The 23,195-nt window shown below is 34.2% G+C and overlaps 1 protein-coding gene across 3 annotated transcripts in view; it reads right to left on the bottom strand.

Annotated features, from left to right (window-relative positions):
* LOC117787439 (capon-like protein) overlaps positions 1 to 22,216 on the bottom strand; it is a 66,361-nt gene extending 44,145 nt beyond the window's left edge. The window contains exons 1-2 of one of the 3 annotated variants that reach the window (XM_034625967.1): positions 22,050 to 22,216; positions 12,701 to 13,359 (exon numbers count right to left, since the gene is read on the bottom strand). In XM_034625967.1, coding sequence (XP_034481858.1) covers positions 12,701 to 12,802 — 102 coding nt within the window. In that variant the 5' untranslated portion in view covers positions 12,803 to 13,359; positions 22,050 to 22,216. Of the gene's footprint in view, positions 1 to 12,700; positions 13,360 to 22,009 lie in introns of all 3 variants that reach the window. The other 2 variants (XM_034625966.1, XM_034625969.1) reach the window with 2 other exon arrangements.
* Between the last annotated feature and the right edge of the window lie 979 nt (positions 22,217 to 23,195).

Here is a 23,195-nt window from a genome sequence, read left to right as displayed (position 1 = left end):
ATTTTGTGCTTAAATTGGGATTCTTAAGCAAAATGCAAACTAATTGGCAGCTAATTGAAAAGCTTTCAGCAGTCGAGCAGACCGAGAGGTCAGAAGTAGATGAGAACAATAACATTGCGTATACGCCGCGTGGTTGGCGCTGCCTTTTGATATTTCACAATTAGGCGCCAATCGACGGCATTATTAATTTGCCTTGGCTTTCAATTAAGCAATTAGATCTGCCACGCCCACAGCCCACAACGTGTGCCCGCAAAATTGTGTACAAAAGTTTTTTGGGGGGAAAACTTTGTGAACCGCAAGAAAAGCACAATAAGTAAATAAGCATAGTCGTAATATGCATAAAAGTAAAAGAAAATTAGGCCATTTATGAGCTGACTTTTTTCCGGCTGAACAATGCGGCGTATGCGCAATTTTTTACATTTTACACGCGGCAACTGCCAAAATGCCAAACGTTTTATGCTAATTTTCACACAAACAAAGTAACACACACACACACACACTGCGACAGACAGCATCAAGTGGAAAACTTTCACAGTCTTCGACAGTCAAGTCGAGAAATGTTTGTTTAGAATTTGGCCGCGCGTTATTTATGGCCCAATAACTTTTAACTTCACATGCGGCCACCAACACAAAATGCAAATTAGTTTGCACGTAAAAAGCCAAAAAAAAAAAAAAAATTCAATTGCCCAAAAAAATGTAAGAGAATGTAAATTAGTTGCCTCTTTTCTTTTTTTTTTCTGCCGCCTGAGAATGTTAATTAATGTTTCAACAAGAGCTGCGGCAACTGTTCAATTAATGTCCCAGCAATTGACAACAAAATCTTTCATTAAACTGACCGCCCACATTTGCCACACCCCCAACGAAGGTCGCGCAAAGTTCTTAGCCCAACAATTTGCCCAAGAAATTTGTTTGAAAATTAATTTCAGATTTTTAAAACAACAAACAAGAAAGCGGCTTTTGCTTGTCAACAGAGCAGCTACTTGCAAGTTATTTATGTGTTTATATATATATATATATATATATATATATATATATAGAGGTTCGTATATATAGACCTGCTGGTGTAACCCGGCATTGTCCGTGTTTTGAAAGAGCGCATAAAATTATTGAATTTCAGTTTGTGTTTGCATGCTTAAAACGTGAGAAAATATTTTAAAGTTTTTTTATATTTATAGTTCTCTAAATTTAGTTGTAACTTAGCAAATATTAATTAACTAAAGTATTTATTCCCCAATAATGGTTGTTAAAATTTTTAAAATTACTAAAATATTTGTAAGCTTCCTTTTTTAGTACAAAACTTTTATTTTTACACTTCACTATATTTTTTAATGATATAACATTATTATAAGAAAGTAACATTTTTTGGGATATGTAAAATTTAACAACATTTTTTTTTTTTTAAGTAGTACAAATAAAATTTAATAGATTAATAAATACACATTTAAGTGCAAAGAGAGTATATAAAAATAAGCAAAATACTCAAATAGAGAGTAGTTTGAATAAAGTATCAAAATTAAGGAAATATTTGAATATATATAAGAAATTCATTACCAACACTTACTCTTTGATCTATACATTTATTATTAAATATCCACTCAAACATTTAGTCAGCACAAAATACATTTGATATAGAAAATAGATATATTTATATAGCAAACAATGACATCACACAATTTTTGGCACACAAAAACTAATTAATTTCTAGCTATAGATTAATCAAAAGTGAACAAATATTTGCGACAGTGAGTTGTAAAAGTTTTACGCATCAGTTAAATAGTTAATTAAATTGTCAGGCGGCCATGTTGACCAGAGAAATGTGGTTGCCAGCTCAATCGGGCTCTGTGTCAAAGGTCGCGCTGTGTGGCAGCCAGTGAATGTCTGCCCCATAATTGCACTTGACAGTGCCACAGACAAGAGTTGCAACAACAACAACAACTGGTACTTGTAGTACTTAGTATCTGCAGTAGCTGACAGTCAAAGCAAATGCCACAAAGCGTGCGCTGAGATAAGCAGAGAAAAAAATTGAAAAAAGGCAACTTGCAACGCTTGCAACTGCAACAAACAGTGAGCACAAAACTGTGAAAGATTGCATAGCAAAGTGACTTCAATTGCATTCAATGCCTGTCGCTGATTAAACTGGGAAAACTGGGAAAACTCACTGTTTGCCGCTTTGATGACGGCTCCAAGATAATTTTCAATCTTTTTATTTCTACTTCTGCTTCTCCTCTACTCGCTTCATCTTCTTTCAGTGCTTCTATTGATAGTTTGAAACGTGAGCAGCAGTTAACGAGCCATTTCTGCAGCTACCCTTTTCAGTTATTTTAGCTTTTCGCAAAATTGGCATAAAAAGATTGCAGACAATCGACTCTTCGTCATTATAAAATACAAAAAAAAAAACACAAACAGCGACATTTGTTTTTGCCTCACAAAAGGGTATCAGGGTTGATTGCTGATATAGCGAAAAAGAATGAAACTATCAGACTTTGATCGTATACATTCTATAGATTTGAGTGGAATATCTCAAGTTTAAAGTCGATAGTTGAGTTCTCTTTGGCAACTTAACTAAGGATGCATATTTTCAGCTTTTCGGTGAAATTTCACTGCAGATTTTATGATGAGAAACCATAAGAAAATTTTTTTCAAGGCTGAGAGTTGAGTTTCTCTTTGGATAGTTTTTTTTTTTGCATATTTTATGATGTGAAAACATTGGAAAATATTATTCTTAGCATGATGTCGATAATTAAGGTTTTCTGGACAGTGAGGGAAAAAATCGAATTTTTTAACTAAATTATATTTGGATGCAGAATGAATTTAGAGGCAAAATAATGAATAAAATGATATTCCGCTTGGAAATCGGTTGAGTTTTGACAAAGTTATGCATGATTGAAGTTTTGGTAAAAGTGTCAAGGGGGTAGTATGGAAAATACCGAAAAAATTGACAGTGAGGGAAATTTTTAATGTGAAAAATATTTTAATGCAGAATCAAATAAGAGGCCAAATAATGATCAAAATGCTATTCCGCATGGAAATCGGTTAAGTTTTGACAAAGTTATGCATGGTTGAAGTTTTGGAAAAAGTGTCAAGGGGGTAGTATGGAAAATACCGAAAAAATCGACAGTGAGGGAAATTTTTTAAGTGAAAAATATTTTGATGCAGAATCAAATTAGAGGCAAAATATTGATCAAAATGCTATTCCGCATGGAAATCGGTTAAGTTTTGGCAAAGTTATGTCAGTTTGAAGTTTAAAAAAAATGTATAGGAGAAAGTATGGAAAACTGGATATATTTTTTAGTCTTTTTAGTAAAATTTATGAAAACATAAAATAGTATAATTCTAGCATGAATTATAACTCCTAAATTACAATTATTATCATACACTTCAATGTGAAATTTAATTTGCAATAAACAACACATAAAATCGCTAAGCATTACAAATAATTTATTGATTTATTTTAAAATAAAGTTCAATAATTTGGCATTTCCTTTTCTTATAGTTGCAGTTGTATTGCAATTTGATTTTCATATATATTATTTTATATACTTTAATTATTTAACTGATTCACCTTCAAATAACTTCAATTACTAATAGTTTTAGTAAGTTTTAATTGCTTTAATTTCAAATAATGTGTAATTTAATGACTCAGCGAGAGAGAGTATATCGATTTCGTCATATTGAGAAATATAGTAGGTCGATTCTTGGCCAGTTTTGTTTACTATTTTGGTCATGGCCAAGCCCAAATATTGCAAACGGCAGCTGTCAGCGTCCATTGGCATCGACAGACAGACAGACAGACAGCCTGAGAAAGGGTCGATCTGTTGGCCAGGCCAATTGGGAGTGTGCCACATACGAATACAAAACGTAAAGCAGCTGCCACGTAGATGTTGCAGTTGCAACTTCCGCAGTGCTGCGTTGCGCTTCGCTAGACACCAACAACAACAACAAAAGCAACAACAACTGCAAATGGAATAGCAACAAACAACATTTGGAGTGCGTTACCTATTTCTGTTTGGCAGAACGGGACAGACAAGTGGTTGAGTTGAGTTGAGTGGTTGAGTCTTGGTGGGTGAGAGTCAGCGTTGCCACCGTTGCGGTTTCATGCGCCTGCGCAACGAGCTGACTCACAAACATGCCACACAGCTGTGCCACATACATATCTCCGATGCCAGGTGGAAAGCCTTATTTGCCTGCAATTGCGAAATATAAACTTAACAACCTCACAGCCAAGAACAACAACAGCAACAACGACAGCAAATTGTGTAATAAGTTGATAATAAATGAGCATGTGCCGCATTTATGCCTCATTGAGCAATGCGAATCAAATGAGTCATTTCTAGTAACAGGAGAAAAGGGGAAAAGGGAAAGAAAAAGAGGGAACTCGCCCCCCAATGAGCTATACATAAACCAAATCATTGATAGCCACTGTAATGGCCACTTAATCCATGACGACCAGCATTAATATTGCTCTTGACACACATTAAAAGCCAAGCATTAGCTCATAAATACACAGACATTTGTATGAGGAAACACTCTGATTTATCAGATGAATAAGTATGAGTTTTAAGAGCAAAAGAAGAAGGAGTAAGTGAAGAGAATAAAGCAACAAGCAAATCTCTTGATACACCCATTAAATTTGATAAAACTAAATTGATTCCAGTAGATAATAGAACGTAAAGCTTGGCTTTTACTCATTTAAAATAGGACGTATTTGTCAAAGGCAGAGTACCGATTAAAGAGTTGCGAGAACTACTAATAGAAGCAAGAAGACAGTAACGAGTAAACAGTAACGAGTAGATAGTAAGCTAATTGCACCGAATAGACAGTAACGAGTAGAAGTAGTTTCTTCTAGAAACAAATAGACAGTAACGAGTAGACAGTAACGAGTAGACAGTAACGAGTTGACAGTAACGAGTAGATTGTAAGCTAATTGCACCGAATAGACATAAACGAGTAGAAACTAATACTAGAAACAAATAGACACTATCGAGTTGACAGTAACGAGTAGAAACTACTACTAGAAACAAATAGACATTAACGAGTTGACAGTAACGAGTAGACAGTAACGAGTAGACAGTAGAAAGTAACAAGTGTACAGTAGCGAGAAGAAAATTGCGAGTCAACAGGAAAGAGTAAACATTAGCGAGCAGACTTTAGAGAGTTGATTTTAGCGAGAAGACAGTAACAAACTAGTTGCACCGAGTAGACAGTAACGAGAAGAAAGTACCAAGTAGGCAGGAACGAGTAGACAGTACCGAGTAGACAGTAGTAACAGTAGTGAGTAAAAAATTGCAAGTAAACAGTAGCGAGTCGACATTGGCAAGTGGATATTAGCGAGTACACATTGGATTATCGAGTTGATAATAACGAGTAGGGAGTAGTCAGTAAACTGCAACGAGTGGACATAGGCAAGTAAACATTAGATATAAAGCAGCAGTAGCGAGTAGATAAAAGCGAGTAAAGAGTAATGAGTAGACATTAACGAGTTAATAGTAGCTGGTGAATGGTAGTTGGTAGCCAGAAGACGCTAACGAGTAAATAGTACGAACTAGAGAGGCCAGTAGGTAATATAGAGAAAACAATGGAGGGCTAAAATTAGCGAGATGACAATAGGGAGTTGATATTAGGGAGTAGAGACTTCAGCTGATGGCTGAAACAATCATAAACAGTGACGAAACTAAGAACATACACGTATGGCATACCTCTTTCAACCCATTTCATACCCTGTAGGAAATGAGATGCTCACAATAAAGACTTTGCTTAATCAATATGTCTGTCAAGCAAACTTCTCTTGGCTCTAAATATTATATATGATGTACTTCCTTTCAAAACTGCTACACACCTGAATAGCTCGTAAAAATATAAAGCCGATAATACGCAATGAATATGATGATGATATCCAATAGAGATAAAAGAGCATCTATTGAAGATAATCCATTTAATCTGCAGAGCAATCGAATGAGATACATTTTATGTGATGTTCTTATTGTTTTTATTGAGCATTTTATGGGCAAAAGGCATGAGACAAGCAGACAATAAAGCAAAGAAAGAGAGAGAAAAATAGAGAAAGTGCGAGAAAGACAGGTATTGAATTGTGCTGGCAGAATATTAAAAATGTACGGGTATAGTTATAAAATTGCAAATGATGCACGGCTTGTTTGTTTATACAGCGTAAGACATGATGATGTTAAGATGATAATGATGTTGATCATGAAGATAATGATAATGATGATACTGTGTGCTGTGATGCAGTTGGCAACCGCAGTTTTAATCAAACAAACGCAGACCGTTAAGCAAACTAGTTGCTGCCACTGCCACAGCGTGTTAAATGCAACAAAAGTGTTGGCCATAAACTTCTGCTGTTGGCAATTGCAGCATTGTTAATTATGCCATGTAAACCGGACAAAATCTAAACAATGGCACGTTGCCAATCTACCCGGAAATTAGCAATGTATAACACGTATCTATGAAAAACAAAACATTTGCAAATGTTTATCAAAAAATTTAACGAGCAAATTGAACTTTGTGCAAAAGGTTAAACAAACAAACACACGGTTAAATTTAGTGGTCAAAGAGTGTGAGGCAGAAAAAAAAGAGGCGTCTTAAAGTCAGTTGACAGGCAGCATCAACAGCAGACCCATAAAATTCTGACAATGACACATATACACACACAAAGGACACAAGATGTCTGCCAGCAAAAGGACACTTGAGTTTTTATTTGCATTTTATGACTCATTTTTCACGCCTTTTCTGTCCGACTGTCTCGGTGTCTGTGTCTGTCAGCTGGAGGCTGATAAAAGCCAGCACCAGGACCACATAATCCTTTTTTGGTTTTGTCCTTTTGCTGTCAACCACGCCCTCGACAGAAATTCAACCAATAATTTATATGGCAAAAACTGGAAACGAGTCAGATAATTGAAATTGATATATGAAGAGGCTGTTTTCTTGGTCGATTCTTTTGTCCCTTTTGCTGCCTTGAAACAAAACGAGCGCTGCATGTGCCGCTTAGATAAACAAAACAAAGGAAAAACAGAAACAGAGGCAGAAACAGAGGCAGCAGTGCGGAAACATTGCGTATACGCCACCGACAATGCCACAGACTCTGCACCATATGAAAATTCATAATTTTGCGTATGCTCCAAATGGAAAAATGGGTAAACACAACACACACACACACACACACAACCCCACACATGTGTGTGTGTGTGTGTGTTCTTTGCTTTTTATATATTTTTCAATATTTTCTTTATGCGCCATATTCTTTTTTATGCGAGTTTTTCTTGAAATATTCGTATTATTTTTGTTTTCATCTTGCTTTTGCACAGAAAAAAAAATTGGGAACAGATGCGTTTCACCTTCACCTTAATTATTATTATTACGTAAATAATAATTAACTTTGCAGCACGCTATAAAAACCAACAACCGCAATATGTATATAAAAAAAATATATTCTTGAATAAAATTCTGAATTTTGTAATATGGCAAATGGATAATGGAAATTGTGGAAAAACCACAGGTGGCAAATCATTCAATTGAAATTGCTTCAAATTCCAGCAGCAAAAGAAAATTGATTTCATATCAACAAAATCAAAAACAATGCAGACAGCAAAGTGACAACAAATAATGTTAATTTTGTTTAAAACATTTGAAATATGTCAAAAACATACTTTTCATATATCATAGAAGTGATATTTTTGTTGTTTGCTTATGTGACGATTTAAATGACATTTTAAGCCCACACAAAATCCAAATAAATAAGCTGCAAAATTTATAATTCCACGCACAAATAAAAGTCGCACATAAATAAAAAAAATCAGAGAGCAAAGAGCACTGGAATTTATAAGGAATCATTGGGAAAACCACCTATGAGATGGATTTCCACCTTCAATTATGGATGAGTCAAGTGTGGAAATTCGCATCAAAAGACGGAATCGAATCGCATCGAATCGAACTTAAGGGCATTTGAATAAATATTTGATGGAGCCACAGCAGAATAACAAAAGGAAAATCGCAGCAAAACAAATGTTAAGTATACGCCAGGTTGCCAGGCGGAAGAAAATAAGGCAACATCAAAAAAAAATAGGAGAAAATAGTTAAACTTATTATGTCTACGATTGGATACTCTTTTAGATAATTCAGATAGCAAATATAAAATAAAAATGTATGCAAATCAATAAAACGTTTTTACTTGGAAACCTCAATTTTAAGCCGTTATTTTCTAGAGTATCCATTATATTTTTAAATGAATTTTAATAATTATTAATTTTAGAGTATTTTTGCATAACATTTTGTATTAAAAAAACTTTAGTACTCACTGTTAGAGTATAAAAAGTGCGAAAAAACGGCGCCAGGCCAAAGTGCGTGAGAGCAAATAATTTATACACCTTTTGAAAGATTTATGGCGCCAAAAGGAGGCAGCAAACCAATTTTCGTATAACGCCAAATCAAAGCGTGAAATTCAATTAATCTAAGCAGGAGATGGAAGGCAATAAAAGAGGGAGGCGGGGAGAGGAGATGAGGAAATTGACGCAATGGGGATTTGTGCAGAGGGATCAGCTTTTGGCAAGATCTAGAGACTGGCATAAATATATTTATAAGTGGCATCCTGTACTTCTCCGATACTTCTCATAAATAATGCTCGACAATGACAGCTCCTCACACACACACACACACACACACAGACACACACACACACAGCTGAGTCAGAGTCGCGTTATTTGAGATGAATCAGTTGAGCTGACACAGCAAAAAAAAAAAAAAAAAAACAAGGAGAACTACAAAAACCGTCTTTAAAGCCTGACTGTGTTAACGTATTTGGGTTAGCCAGCCAGCCAGCCATAACGTATAACGTACGAACCTACTGTAATGCTAACGGTACACTGTACAAAGACCCAAAAAAAAAAAACAAAAATACACAAACAAAGCAAAAATGCAAAAGTAAAACAGCAAAGAAAGCATAACAGAAAAGTGCAAATGTTTATGTTTTTATTTTTTTTTCATTTTTTCTTTGCCAAAATGCAAATAACAAAAACAACAACAACAAACAGCACGTGCATAGAAACAAAGACCCTACACATATGTACAGTGACTCACAGCAGATATGATCCACTATATGTTCAGCTATTGCTTTTTACCAATTTGCTTAAACCAATTATCTGTATATTGAAAACTCTTTGTCCTTTTTCACTGACTGACTATTCATGGTGGAGACCAATCAATAAGACCTAAAAAGCTGAAATTTTTACTCAGATTTGATCCACTACATTTTAAGCTATTGCTTTTTTAATGCGTAAATCAGTTATCTGTATATTGAAAAGTCTTTGTCCTTTTTTATTGACTGACTTATCATGGTAAAGACCAAACCATAAGACCTAAAAAGCTGAAATTTTTAACTTGAAACTACATTTTAAGCTATTGCTTTATTAATGCTTAAACCAGTTATCTGTATATTGAAAACTCTTTGTCCTCTTTCGCTGACTGACACATCATGGTGGAGACCAAACCATAAGACCTAGAAAGCTGAAATTTTTACACAACGTAGCTGAGACGATTTTATCATGCGATAATAATATACCTAAAGTATTAAATAAAGCTTATATAATATATAAAGCGTTTTTATTTTATTTATATTTCCTTTCTATTAAATAAATTAAATAGGATTAAAAAAAATTAAGTCATTTAAATATGTAATATGTAGTAGTAGTGGAAGAAAAAAACTAGCAGTCACTGTATATGTGTCACCCTATCCCTCTGCTTTTCCCCTTTTCTTTACAAGCTTTTCCCTTCGTTCATGTAAATTGTTTTCTTTGGCGTGGGTTTTGTCGCTGCTTCACGGCAATTTTGCTTGGCAACTGAGTGCATTTAATTGCAACTGTGCAACTGCAACAACAACAATTACAGCAACAACAACTACAACAGCTCCAAGTGCAATGTCTCCTACGTAAATTCAAAAGAAATTATGCAAAATGCTAGGCAGCAAAGTCTGTGATGCGACTCATGTCAAGCGCTTTGCATACAAAGTGTTGTGGCATCCACACACGTTGCATGCCACTCCAAAGTCAAAGCTCAATGCACCCCAAACAACAACAACTACAACAATTGTTCAATTCCCTGTTTAATTTTTGTGTGAATAGCAAACAGTGTCATTGGCCTTACAATTGAAATGTTGGTCAACCTTTTGCCAACTAATCAAATCAAAGAGATCCAACAAACCAAAACATATTAAATTAAACAATACCACCAGCAACAACAACCATAATAACAACAATAACAAGCTTTATATGAACACTCTGTAAAGAATATAGAATATAGATGGATAGATACTCATGTATATGAGCTTGGCACGCAAACAATTTCCACACATTGCACAAAAATAATAAACCGTAGCAACAAAAGCCGTCCAAGAAAATAAGCAGTTGTGGTATGCACGACTTCCAGATACTCTGTAGTGAAATAGAAACAAGTAAAGCGAGTTTGCATAGTTAAAAGATACTCTACAGATAGTGAAAATGACTAGTAGATACCCTGTAGCGAAAGAAAATTAAGTAAGATGAGTATACAAGACTAGCAATTACTCTACAAATAGAAAACAGAAACTAATCGAAGAAGCACTTGCAAGGTGAATATATTCGACTAGCAGATACTCTTCAGAGTATTAATAGGAAAGTGAATCGAATGTGGACGACTGCTAGATACCCTGTAGCTAAAAAAAAACCAGTAATGTAAGTATACAAGACTAGCAGATGCTCTACAGTGAGTGAAAATGCAAGTGACTCCAATTTGCACGGCTAGAAGATACGCTGTAATTATTGAAACGCAAGTAAGACGAAAATGCACGAATAATAAATACTGTGCAAAGCGATAAAACAATCTAAGCGACTATGAATGACTAGCAGATACTCTACTTTAAAAGAAAAGCAATGAAATCTAATATACACGAAGAGCAAATACGCTGTAAGAGAACAAAACATTTATAGTAGAGACTGCACGACTTGCAGTTACCCTATAGAGAGCAAAATATCAAAATGAACAGTCTACATTTTATACATAAACAAGTTATTATTATATAACTTTTATGTTTATTATGCAGTTTTCATTTTCATTCATTAAAATTTGCAAAAAAAAAAAAATTGATAAATTTATTAACAAATATGCCATTATTAAAAGCTCTACCTTTTATAGCTTAATTACAAAAATAAGTTTAATTTCATTAATGACTTCAGCAAAAATTCATAAATGAATCTAGAATAAACTTTATTTTACTTGATATAGGCTAAATGTTTATGTTTTTAAGCTGTATACTTCCAACATTTATTTAAACTCAACATTTAAATATATCGAATAAGTATACCCACCTTAAACGCCTTATGTGTACAGGGTATGCAGGCATACAAACCGAGAACTAAACAAATGTGAATAATTGAATGCGAACAGATACAAAAAAAATGATAGAAAATTTGTTTACAATTTTCCAACTCACTCTGCCACTCTCCACCCTCTTTGTCTATCTCTCTCTGTCTCTATTACTGTCACTCTCTCTGTCTCTGTCTGAGTAGAAACATGTTTGGCATTGTGACAGTTGACTAACTCGTTGAATGCTAAAAACTCTTTTCTATATGCATATAAACATTGCTTCCGTCAACAATGAACAAAACAATTCAATAGCAGCTGCAATGCAAAAAATACATATTTAATTGCATTTATAAATTGCTGTGTTTGGCCAATGTTTGTGCAACAGCCGGTGGCAAGTATAAAGATATAACTTTATCGATATGCTTATTATAAAACTGTAATTGGAATTGTCGGTAAAATAGAGAAATTTCAATTGACAACCAAACAAATTGGTTAAGAGTTATGAGCTGAACACACCTCTTCCTGAGTTAGTCCCCCTCCCTCTCTCTCTTTACCACTCTTTTAAGGTCTCACTTAAAAGACAAGCCGACGTATTGGTTAAACTACAGAACCAACTTGAAAATTTGTATGCCATCGTTGTATTTACTTTTTTCAAGAGTGACTCATAAATTTTACTGTTGACTCAGTCTCTTATATAATCTAGGCATCTCACTTTAATAATGTCAATAAATGTTAAAAAGAAATTAATTAATTAAAAGCTAAAATCACTGAACTCTTAAATAAGCTTGTATACTAAATACATTTACGAGTTCTTTGACTTTGACAATAAACAAGACTTTTATTTGTAGCTAAAATTGTAAATAAATTTCCAGCTAAAGAATGCGATTAATTGATAAGTCGAATCATTCACATTATTTTCAGATTATTTAAATGATTTCCAAGGTTTTAATTACAGGCTAGTAAAAGAAAACCATTGTTAAAGATGGAATGCAATGTAAAAGAATGAAAAAACTTTAGTTTATAACTGGGAGAAAATGATTCTTTAAGATTCATACTAAGACTTGATTTTCTCCCGATTGTTCCTATGGGCGCTAAATGATCTTGGCGCTCATACAGACGGACAGACAGACGGACAGACAGACAGACGGACAGACGGAAATTGCTATATCGACTCGGCTATTGATGCTCATTAAGAATATATATATATACTTCATAGACCCAATAAAAACAAGATTAAAGCTTACTATTATATCATTTCTTTCTCATCAGATTTGCTTTTAGAGTATATATTTAATTTAAAAAATATTTAACTATGCACAATTTTAATTTAGTATAGTAGAAAATTATCACTTACCTTGGCCTGAAATGTGATGCCATGGAAGAAGGCCTGCTCGGCATGGAGAGGGACACGCAGATCCTGATCGTCCTGCACGAGATCGTAGGGTGTCGATGGCATTCTCAGATAGTTCAATAGCACCGATTCGGACCACTTGTAGTATCATGAAATTGTCTTCATTTTCCTCGTGCTACGTCTCTGCAACTGATGGCGCAATTGCCATAAAATGCCACTCGTCTTGCCTCCTTGCTTCTTTCCTTGCCTCCGATTGTGGCACTGAGTCGAGTTATTACTGTGACTCTGACTGGGATGGGGATTGGGATTCAGAGTTGGTTGGTGCGGTGGTGGCTGCTGTTGTTGTTGTTGGTGGCTTTGGCTCATGCAAATTGTGTGGAGCGTCGAGTGCGCTCTGATTGATTTCTTATTTATACTATTTTGTTTTTTGCCTCCTTTTTTGCTTCTACTACTATTAGTTTTATTTTCCTCTTCTGCGCTCTTTCACTCTGACAGCTTTTGCTTAATCTCAATTTATGAGCAGTTGAATCGCGTCAGTTGTGTGAGAGAGCGAGAGAGAGAGAGAAAACGAGTGAGCAAAAGAGATACACGACTATTTTTGCGCGTTTTGCGTTTTATTATGAAATCTGCACATTCACTGCCAATTTGCGCTGCGGTTGTAGCTGAAAAAGGAGAAGAGAAGAACAAGATTAAAAATTGAAAAATCAGTAAACAAATATTTTGTAATCAAATGCCGCCTAAACGCTTCGACTTTTTGTCTATTTTAGTGAGTCATTTCAACGCTTTCGAGAGTTTAATATGTTTTGTTTTGAGTCAGCAAAGAGTTCATTGGAATCATGCTAATTTGACTAACTTTGAATCATACTCCTCATGCTCTTCACGTGGTAATCCCCCTCTCTCTCTACCTCTCTCAAACTCTCGCTCTCTCACTCTCTCTTTAAATCTCTGTAAGCGATGACAAGTCGTAGGTTTTTATTGACGCACGTGCCGACAACGCGTTGGATTTGTTAATCAAAATATTACATTTATTAAAATTATAAACATTCAAAAAAGCACGTTGTCTTTTTTGCTTTTAATCATATATAGTTCTATTTATATGGTCTGCAGGAAATGTCTGCGTTTTAATCAAAAGCAGTTAACCATTGTGATGTTATGTATACCCTGTAAGCTTAAAAGACTTTTCCGTACATTCCATATTTTACCTTTTACACTATTTCAAAAATTTTAAACTGTCATAACTTTGTCAAAACTCAACTGATTTCCATGCGGAATACCTTTTTGATCATTATTTGGTCTCTAATTTGATTCTGCATCAAAATATTTTTGACTTAAAAAATTTCCCTCACTGTTAATTTTTTCGGTATTTTCCATACTACCCCCTTGACACTTTTTCCAAAACTTCAATCATGCATAACTTTGTCAAAACTCAACCGATTTCCATGCGGAATAGCATTTTGATCATTATTGGGCCTCTTATTTGATTCTGCATCAAAATATTTTTCACTTAAAAAATTTCCCTCACTGTTAATTTTTTCGGTATTTTCCATACTACCCCCTTGACACTTTTTCCAAAACTTCAATTATGCATAACTTTGTCAAAACTCAACCGATTTCCATGCGGAATATCATTTTGGTCATTATTTGGCTTCTAATTTGATTCTGCATCAAAATATTTTAAACTTAAAAAATTTTCCTCACTGTCAATTTTTTCGATATTTTCCATACTACCCCCTTGACCCTTTTTCCAAAACTTCAATCATGCATAACTTTGTCAAAACTCAACCGATTTCCATGCGGAATAGCATTTTGGTCATTATTTGGCTTCTAATTTGATTCTGCATCAAAATATTTTAAACTTAAAAAATTTTCCTCACTGTCAATTTTTTCGATATTTTCCATACTACCCCCTTGACCCTTTTTCCAAAACTTCAATCATGCATAACTTTGTCAAAACTCAACCGATTTCCATGCGGAATAGCATTTTGATCATTATTTGGCCTCTAATTTGATTCTACATCAAAATATTTTTCACTTAAAAAATGTCCCTCACTGTCAATTTTTTCCGTAATTTCCATACTATCCCCTTGACACTTTTTCCAAAACTTCAATGAAGCATAACTTTGTCAAAACTCAACCGATTTGCATGCGGAATAGCATTTTGATCATTATTTGGCCTCTAATTTGATTCTGCATCAAAATATTTTTCACCTCAAAAATTTCTCTCACTGTCAATTTTTTCGGTATTTTCCATACTACCATTGACACTTTTTCTAAAACTTCAATCATGCATAACTTTGTCAAAACTCAACCGATTTCCATGCGGAATAGCATTTTGATCATTATTTGGCCTCTTTTTTGATTCTGCATCAAAATATTATTAAGGTATAAAATTTCATTTTATTTTCACACTGTCAATTTATTCCCTTGTGTATTCTTGTTTATTGATGCGCCTGTCTGGCAGTCAAATCAATGCGTTTCTCCGCTTACCAAGTTGGCTCTTCTCTTTCTCTCTCTCTCTCTCTCTCTCTCTCTCTTGCTGCTCTGTGTTTACTCTATCAACTGGTCTGTCAAATTTCAGCCACTGTCAGCGGCTTTTAATGAACTCAGCAATTTCAAAACTGAAACTTTAGGTCAACAGCTGTGCATCATATTTTGTTTTGATTTTTGCTTTGTTTTGTTTTGGTATTCTATTTGTTTTTGTCAACAGCAGCCTTTGTCCCACAAAGTCTTTTACTATCTCTGTCTCTCTTTCTCTATCTCTGTCTCTGGCTGCGTCTTGCTGAGACAGGCCAAAGGGTCATGGACGTTTAAGCTTGTAAATGACAAGTACAACAAGTAGAGTCTCCTCTTTACTCTGCCTTGGTCTTTGACTCCGTCTTCGTCTTTGTCTTCGTCTCCATCTTCGCTCGTTTTTATTCCTCTGTCTTGTCTCGAGCTGAATCTGCATAAGGCAACAAGAAAAAATGCTGCGCGCAGCTTTAAAAAAAAATAAAAGTTCAAAAACAAAAGTTATGCCAACAATTCTCGAATGTCTGTTTGTCATTATGTTTATCTCTGTCTTTATCTTGCTACCTACTTCTCCCACTCTCTATCTCTCTCTTTCTCTCTCTCTCAAACTCGGCGCACATTAACTTATCAATTTTGTTTTTCGATTGAGTTTAAATTGCAGGCAGCTGACACTCTGAAATGGAGGCCAGCAGGGCACTGGGTTGGAACAGTTGAACAGTTGACACTTTTTGGGGCACAACATAAATCAGCTTAGCTTATGCAGAGGTCAGTCTCATTATCAGGGGCAGTCCGAGAGGATTAGTGGCATTCCATTCATAAGAAAAGTCGAAAATGCTGCAGTTCTTATTAAAAAAAAAAATTATAATGAAAAACAATGCTGCAAACCGGTTTTGAACCGAACTGGTGGGAATCTTTGAAATTATTAGCTCTGCGAAACACTCTCTTAAATAATAGGTTCCGTTTAAAATGATTACAAAAATAATTACTTAAAGTTTAGACTTTTCTGAAATCACAAAACTAGCTTCGACATCAAAAAAAAACATCATAAAATAATAATCAAAAAATTAATAATAACTCGTATTAATCATTAAAGTGCATAAAATTATGTAAAAAATCCTGCATTTTTTGTTTAAAAAAAATTTAATGGCTTTAAAAATTCAAGGATAAGCTTAAAAAAAAGAAAAAAAATATTTCCGATGCGGGGTTCGAACCGTTGACTACGCCAACAAGAGTCGAATGCACAAGCTACTAAGCCATTGAGCAAAATTTAATTCATGTTAACAGAACTACTTGAGGTTGAATATTCCTTCTTCTGCCTTTTACGCACATTTCTGCTTTTAATAAATTTCTTGGAACCTTTGAACTTTGTACTTGCACTTAAAGCTTCCTTTTCCTGCGCAATTAGCTCAGCTTTGAGTCTTTGTCTAGGGTTCCCACACAAACGTTGCAATGTTGCAAAGTTCAATGCCTGCCATCGCCCACAATCATATATCATCATATATGGTAGTAGTAACTGCTGCTTAAGGTAGCTGCCGCCATTTTGTGGCAACACCAAGGTTCAAGTACCTCCAGCAAAGACTCGAACCGAATCAAAGTACTTAGCGCATGCGTTGTGAGGCATACTAAAAAATATATATTGCTAGAACAGTGCCTCCACATTGCACCCGTCATTGTCATAGAGCAGAGGGGTGGAGGGAAAGAGACAGTGATAGTGGCATTGAGTGGGAGAGCGAAAGAGAAGCAGAGTGTATACATTACCCAACCCAGTCTTTGCTTCCCTTTGCTCAACTTGTTTAGAACTTTCTCAACTCACTTCTTTGCTACGCACTGCACATGCTACACTTAAAGAAAAATATGAGTAAAAACAGTGTTGATTCAAAAAAAAAAACTACATATTATTAATATATTATGAATACAAAAAAAAACATCATATAAAGACTGTTTCTTTTATAAGCATCATTATTATATTAATAATCCAATATTATTACTGTACTACTAAAAAAAAAGTTATTAATCTTGTTTGGTTATAAATTTAGGTTACGCATACATCCTAAACAAAATTCTAACAAAATCAAAAAAAAAAATTTTACTTTAAAATGTGATATTATTTTTTTTATAAGATTTTTAATTTAATACTACATATTTGGATTTTTTATGTTGTTTTTAAAAGTACAGTTTTAAAAAGCGTTAATCAAGTTCAATCAAGGTTAACATTAAAAATCAAATAAAAAAATGATTTAATGAAAATAAAACAAATAAAACAAATTATTTTTTTTATATAATAATTTTATTTAAGATTTATAATAAAATCAACTGTTACTGCATAATCAAATTTTGTAGGAGTTTAAGAACTAAATTAAATTATTCTTATGACTTTTTTTATTGTAATTAAATCAATTTTGTTGAAGAATTAAATGAAATTGTTCTAAAAACTTTTTTAATGTGTTTAAGATTTAAATAAAATTGTTCTTATGACTTTTTTTATTTGTATTTAAATCAATTTTGTTGAAGAATTAAATTAAATTGTTCTAAAAACTTTTTTAATGTGGTTAAGAAATAAATTAAATTGTTCTAATACCTTTTTTTTTTGTATTTAAATCAATTTTGTTTAAGTATTAAATTAAATTGTTCTTATAACTTTTTTATTGTATTCAAATCAATTTTGTTTAAATAAAATTTGTGCTATTTCATTTCTTTAAGTGTAAAACTTCTTGAACAATGCTCTGCACATTTCTGTTCTTAAATGCACGCCTATCTGCAGCGTCGTCGTCGGCGTCAACGTCAACGTCTGCGTCAGCGTCAGCGTCTCTGTTAACTATTGGTTTCGTATTGCGCTTTGTCTCGTGCTTCGCATCGCTTCATGTTTCGTTTCATGTTTCATTTCATTTCATTTCGTTTCGTTTCATATGGCTCGTTTCGTTCTTCGCCCGCACTATCAACAACAAAAGCTGCGCCTGCGCATTGCAGTCGACGCAGCAGCGCTGCAACTGCGCAGCGGCAGCAATAACAATAACAACAACAACAAGAGCAACAAGAGCAACAATGGAAAAACTCGTATCGCATGCAAGTGAATGACTTGGCAAAGTTGACGACGTGCTTCCAAGAAGCGTTGAGCTCAGGGCTCCGACTTGGACAGCGGACAGTGGACTGAAGACTAAAGACTAAAGACTGGAGAGTGAAGAGTAAAGAGTGAAGAGTGGAGACCGAAGACCGAAGACTGGGGAGTCGCCAGCTTAAACCGGTTTTCAGCTTGTCGAAGTCAAAGTCTTGGTAACTTACACGCTCACTTCCTTTCCGGTTCTTGCTGCATTGTGCTGCACCCTCCCCCCTTCCCCTCCCAAACAATTTCCCCTCTCTGCTCATTCTCCGAGTCAGCTGCAATTTCAAGTTTGGTTTTTATTTTATTTGTAATTTTTTTTTTCTTATATTTGATTTCTTGTAATTACGTTGCATAGCAATCAAGCGAATCGACGAAACTGAAAATATGGTTGCACTTGCCACTTGCCACAAGTTGCAATGTGTCTCTTTTGCTCTTTTATCTTGTACTCTTTTGTATATTATGCAAGTTGCAAGCTTAAAAAAATCGAAACTGGTCGTCAATTTGCAGTTGAACATTTTTTGTTTCTTTTTTAACGCAAATTGCGCACATTTTTTTGAATTTGGAAAATTTTTTTTTCGGCAATGCGGAAAACTTGAAAGCGAAATTGTTGAGTTGCGATTGTTGTTGTTATTGCGAGTTATTTCTATTATTTTTTAAAACTGCCAAATAAACAGATAAACAACAATTAAGCGCTATGTGATGGCAAAAATCCACAAGATTCGCCAGCTGCGCCAGCTGCCTTATCTCTCTCTCTCTTCCGCTAGCTTCCCCCCTCTCTCTCTCTCACTGTCTGTCTGTCTCTATTTAACACTTGGCGGCACATCCTCAGGTTGCGTCTGGTTGCCTGGCATCAATCTTGTTTTCGATTTCAAAGCTAAAAACTAACAAAAATTAAAGGTTAACTTTGTTAACTTTGTTAAGCCGAAGTTTTGATACCCTTGCTTAGACATGCATATAATTACTGATTTGCTCCACATATAGCCAATATAATTTTTAAATATTCATAAGACAATATAATTAGATACCTCAAAAATTAAAACAAAGTTTTTCATACAAAAGTTGGATATTCAACCTATTGTTCCTATGGAAGCTTTATGATATAGTAGTCCGATTTCAGAAAAACTTATTCAACATCTTTTAAACAAAACAAAATACTCAATCTGTTAAAATGGTTGAGATTTTTGAAAAAACAAAAAAGATTTTCATACTAAAGTTTAATTTTCGACCAATCGATGCTATGGGAGCAATATGAAAAGAAGTCCGATTTCAGAAAAATTTCTTCAGTATACTCAAGACAATATGCAATAACGAATCTGTAAAAATCGTAGAGTTATCTCGAGAAACAAAAAAGTTTTATATATAAGAGATGAAATTTCAACCAATTGTGCCTGTGGAATCTATATGATATAATAGGACGATTTAAGAAAAACTTATTTAGAATATATTAAATAATATAATATATACAATCTTTGAAAATGGTGGAGATATCTCAAATAATAACAATATAAAAAGAAGTCCGATTTCAGAAAAAATTTCTTTAGTATACTCAAGACAATATGCAATAACGAACCTGTACAAATCGTAGAGTTATCTCAAGAAATAAAAAAGTTGTATATATAAAAGATGAAATTTCAACCAATAGTTCCTATGGGAGCTATATGATATAATAAGACGATTCAAGAAAAATTTGTTTAGGATATATTTAATAAAAAAATATGTACAATCTTTGAAAATGGTAGAGATATCTCAAATAATAACAAAGTTATACATTATCAGGCCTTCTTGAAAGCGTTACTTAGTTTGCTACAACATTCTAATACCCGCTGCAAGGGTATAAGAAAAGGCAACATGTTGTAGACGCCAGGAGAGTGAGATAGACAGAACCCTTCTTATTTTTTTTTGTATTTGTCTTAACTGGATTCCTTTGTGGCGATCTTTGATCAGACGGCCAAATGGGGCTTTGTCTCGGCAATGTCGCTGAGGCTTTTATACTTATTTATGAGCAGACAGGCCAGACAGCGTACAACAACAACAATAGCAACAGCAATAACTACAAGAATAACAACAACAGGTCGATGCAAAAGTTTTTGCCTGCCAGAATGTATCTATAAGATACATGCTCGGCGCGTTTGTGTTACGCGCCTATAAATAGCGCCCCAACTGAGCAGCATTCTGAAATGCCCCCCTCCAACACACAAGCACACACACACACACACATACACACACATATGTATATAGCTAAATAGATATATATGCACATGTGTATAGCTATACTTTGGAATACTTTTGGGCTAATACAACACACAAACAAACAAACATAAATCTCTTGTGAAACACAAAACACAGGAAAAGAAAAGTTTTTTTTTTTTTTGTTTTTGGCTCGACTTTTTCCACAAAAATTTCATTTAGTATTTTCAGTTTGCAGCGTACACAAAACGTATCTTAAAGATACAAGAACGCTGCTTACGAACTAACCTTGAGCATTAACTCGCTCTTTCTCAGTTTAGCATAAGTTGAAAAGTTTTTCCAACTTCAGATACAAAATGTGGCGCACAAAGCAGAAACTAAAAAAATAAAATTAATGATCGAAGATCGCAGGCAGAAATTTTTTTCGATCAGAATTATCAGCAATTTTGTCATTGCACGCAACTTTAGCGTTGATTACTTATTATGTATGTGCTTCAAAGCAAAGAAGCAGCTGTGTATCTGTGTATCTTGCAGATGCATTTTGTGAATGAGCCTAAGTTAAGTTATATATGGAAATTTAACACATTTCATCATTTATAAATATGCATCATAATAAACAGTGTGCAACTTTTTTGGCACAAACACACAATTTACTTATATATAGGTATTTATACAATGCGACCCGTTTGTATCTGCAGCCAAGAGCGCGTATCTTTGCATCTGCAAAAAGTATCTAGAACGCGTCGCGTAATCAGAATTAATTTTTCGTTTTTTTTTTTTGTAGTTGCAAATTATGCGGAACTTTCAATTTCTATGCGGCATTTGCGTGGGTTGCTTGAGTGGTTGCTGCATATTTAGAGTTTGTATGTATAGTTGCACAGTTATCTCACACACACACACACACACACACATATATACACATGGGCACTGTTGTACCGCTCAAATTACTTGGTTAACATGTTTTGCCTTTTGCTTTGCGGTTTATTTTGTAGGTATAAATTCTTGTTCATTTTTTCAAAAATTAACTGCCAGTTCCAGGAACGCGTCTGTTTTTTTTTTTTGTTTTTGTTTTTTTGGCTTGTTGAAACTCTTGACTGAATGCTAATAAATACATACAACGTTCCGGCTGAGTTCTAGGCTCTTAAGACTTGACCAACTGGCGCCGACTTGTTGCTATGTTTTCTGGATACTTTGATGAGTATTTTTTTTTTTTTGCTTTTGCTCTTGCTTCTTTATTTGTATATTTTTTTTGGTTTAGTTAACTTTATGAATATTTAATAATTTCGCAAGCGCGTGTGAAACGGAAATGCTAAACTTCTTTTTTTTGCAGTTCTTTTTTTTATGCTTAAGAACTTAACTGTCGACACGAACAATTTATTTATTTATTGTTTATTTTATTTAGCCAAACATTTAGAGCAGCATACACAAGCTACTCAGCTACTTAGATACTCAATTACTTAGATACAAAGATACAAAGCGACACAGTTATTTAGTTACAAGTGCAAGGCGTCTTCTACCTGATTTAAATCCAAATTTTAACGTCTTTTTTATGCGTACTTATTGCGTGGGAACCGGTATGCAAAAATATATATTTTTATTTTCCGCATTCGAATTGAGATTTCGTGAATTTTTGCAGCTTTTTGTCGCGTCGCGTCCGTTAACCGTTAACCGTTAAGCGTCGTGCGTTGCGTATACGCCTCGACTGCACACAATGAACGCCGAACAAGAACTGAAACAAGACGCGACGATGCGACGTCGTTTTTTGCCCAACAAACAGTTTATACAGGGTGCCTCGAAACCAGTTTGCGACTACATTTCGCTCTCTTCGCTGCTTTAAGAGCGCGAGAGAGCATTGAATTTTTTGCTTCGTTTCATTTCACGCTCTCCCTCTCTCTCTTTCTCTTTGGTGCTCTCTCTCTCGCTCTCTCTGCCTCTCTGTGTGCTGCACGAAAAGCGAAAGCCGCTGGCCAATCAGCGTGTGGCAACTACACGTGCTTTTTAACTTGGCCCAAAGCGTTGGCGGCTTTATTTTCTCTGTTTTGGTTTTCCTACCCAAAACAACAATTGCCGCAAGAGTTGCTAAGACTACGAATTGGTTTATTGTCAACTCTTAAATTGGTGTTTTATGCATAATTAACATATCAATTTTTAAACATACTATTTCTGAGAAATTTGTCAAATTTCAAGCTGAAACGTTTTAGCCATAAATGTCTAAAAATTATCATTTAAAAATAATATAAGAAATAATTTAATGTACTTCTTTTAAATGCCATGCAATCGTGTTCTAGAAATCAACAAACGAGTTTTTATTGGGAAATAGAATCTTTTGTTATGCTAAAAAAATTACCGCTATCACTTATCATAATTTTAACTTAAAATTAGCTTAAATTATCTCACAAAACCCAAAATGCAGTTAACCTATAAATTAAATATTTTCTGCAAATCTATTAATATTATAAACCTTTCTAAAAACAAGTTTAATTTCAATTTAATATGTTAAAATTGGCTTATTTTTTAAACTCTTCTAGCTGTTTAAAAATTTATATTTTCTTATATTTTTCAATTTATAATTTTATATCAAATTAATTTCTTTTAACAAATCATGAAAAATCGAAGAAAAAATAAGAAAATAGAAAATAAATAATTTAAATTAAAAAAATAAATAATGAATACAACTTTTTAAAAATTTTGGCAAATTGAATT

Source organism: Drosophila innubila, assembly GCF_004354385.1.
Source record: "Drosophila innubila isolate TH190305 chromosome 3L unlocalized genomic scaffold, UK_Dinn_1.0 0_D_3L, whole genome shotgun sequence".
NCBI lineage: Eukaryota > Metazoa > Arthropoda > Insecta > Diptera > Drosophilidae > Drosophila > Drosophila innubila.
Note: the sequence above shows the minus strand (reverse complement) of the source record. Positions and strands in the feature narration are given on the sequence as shown.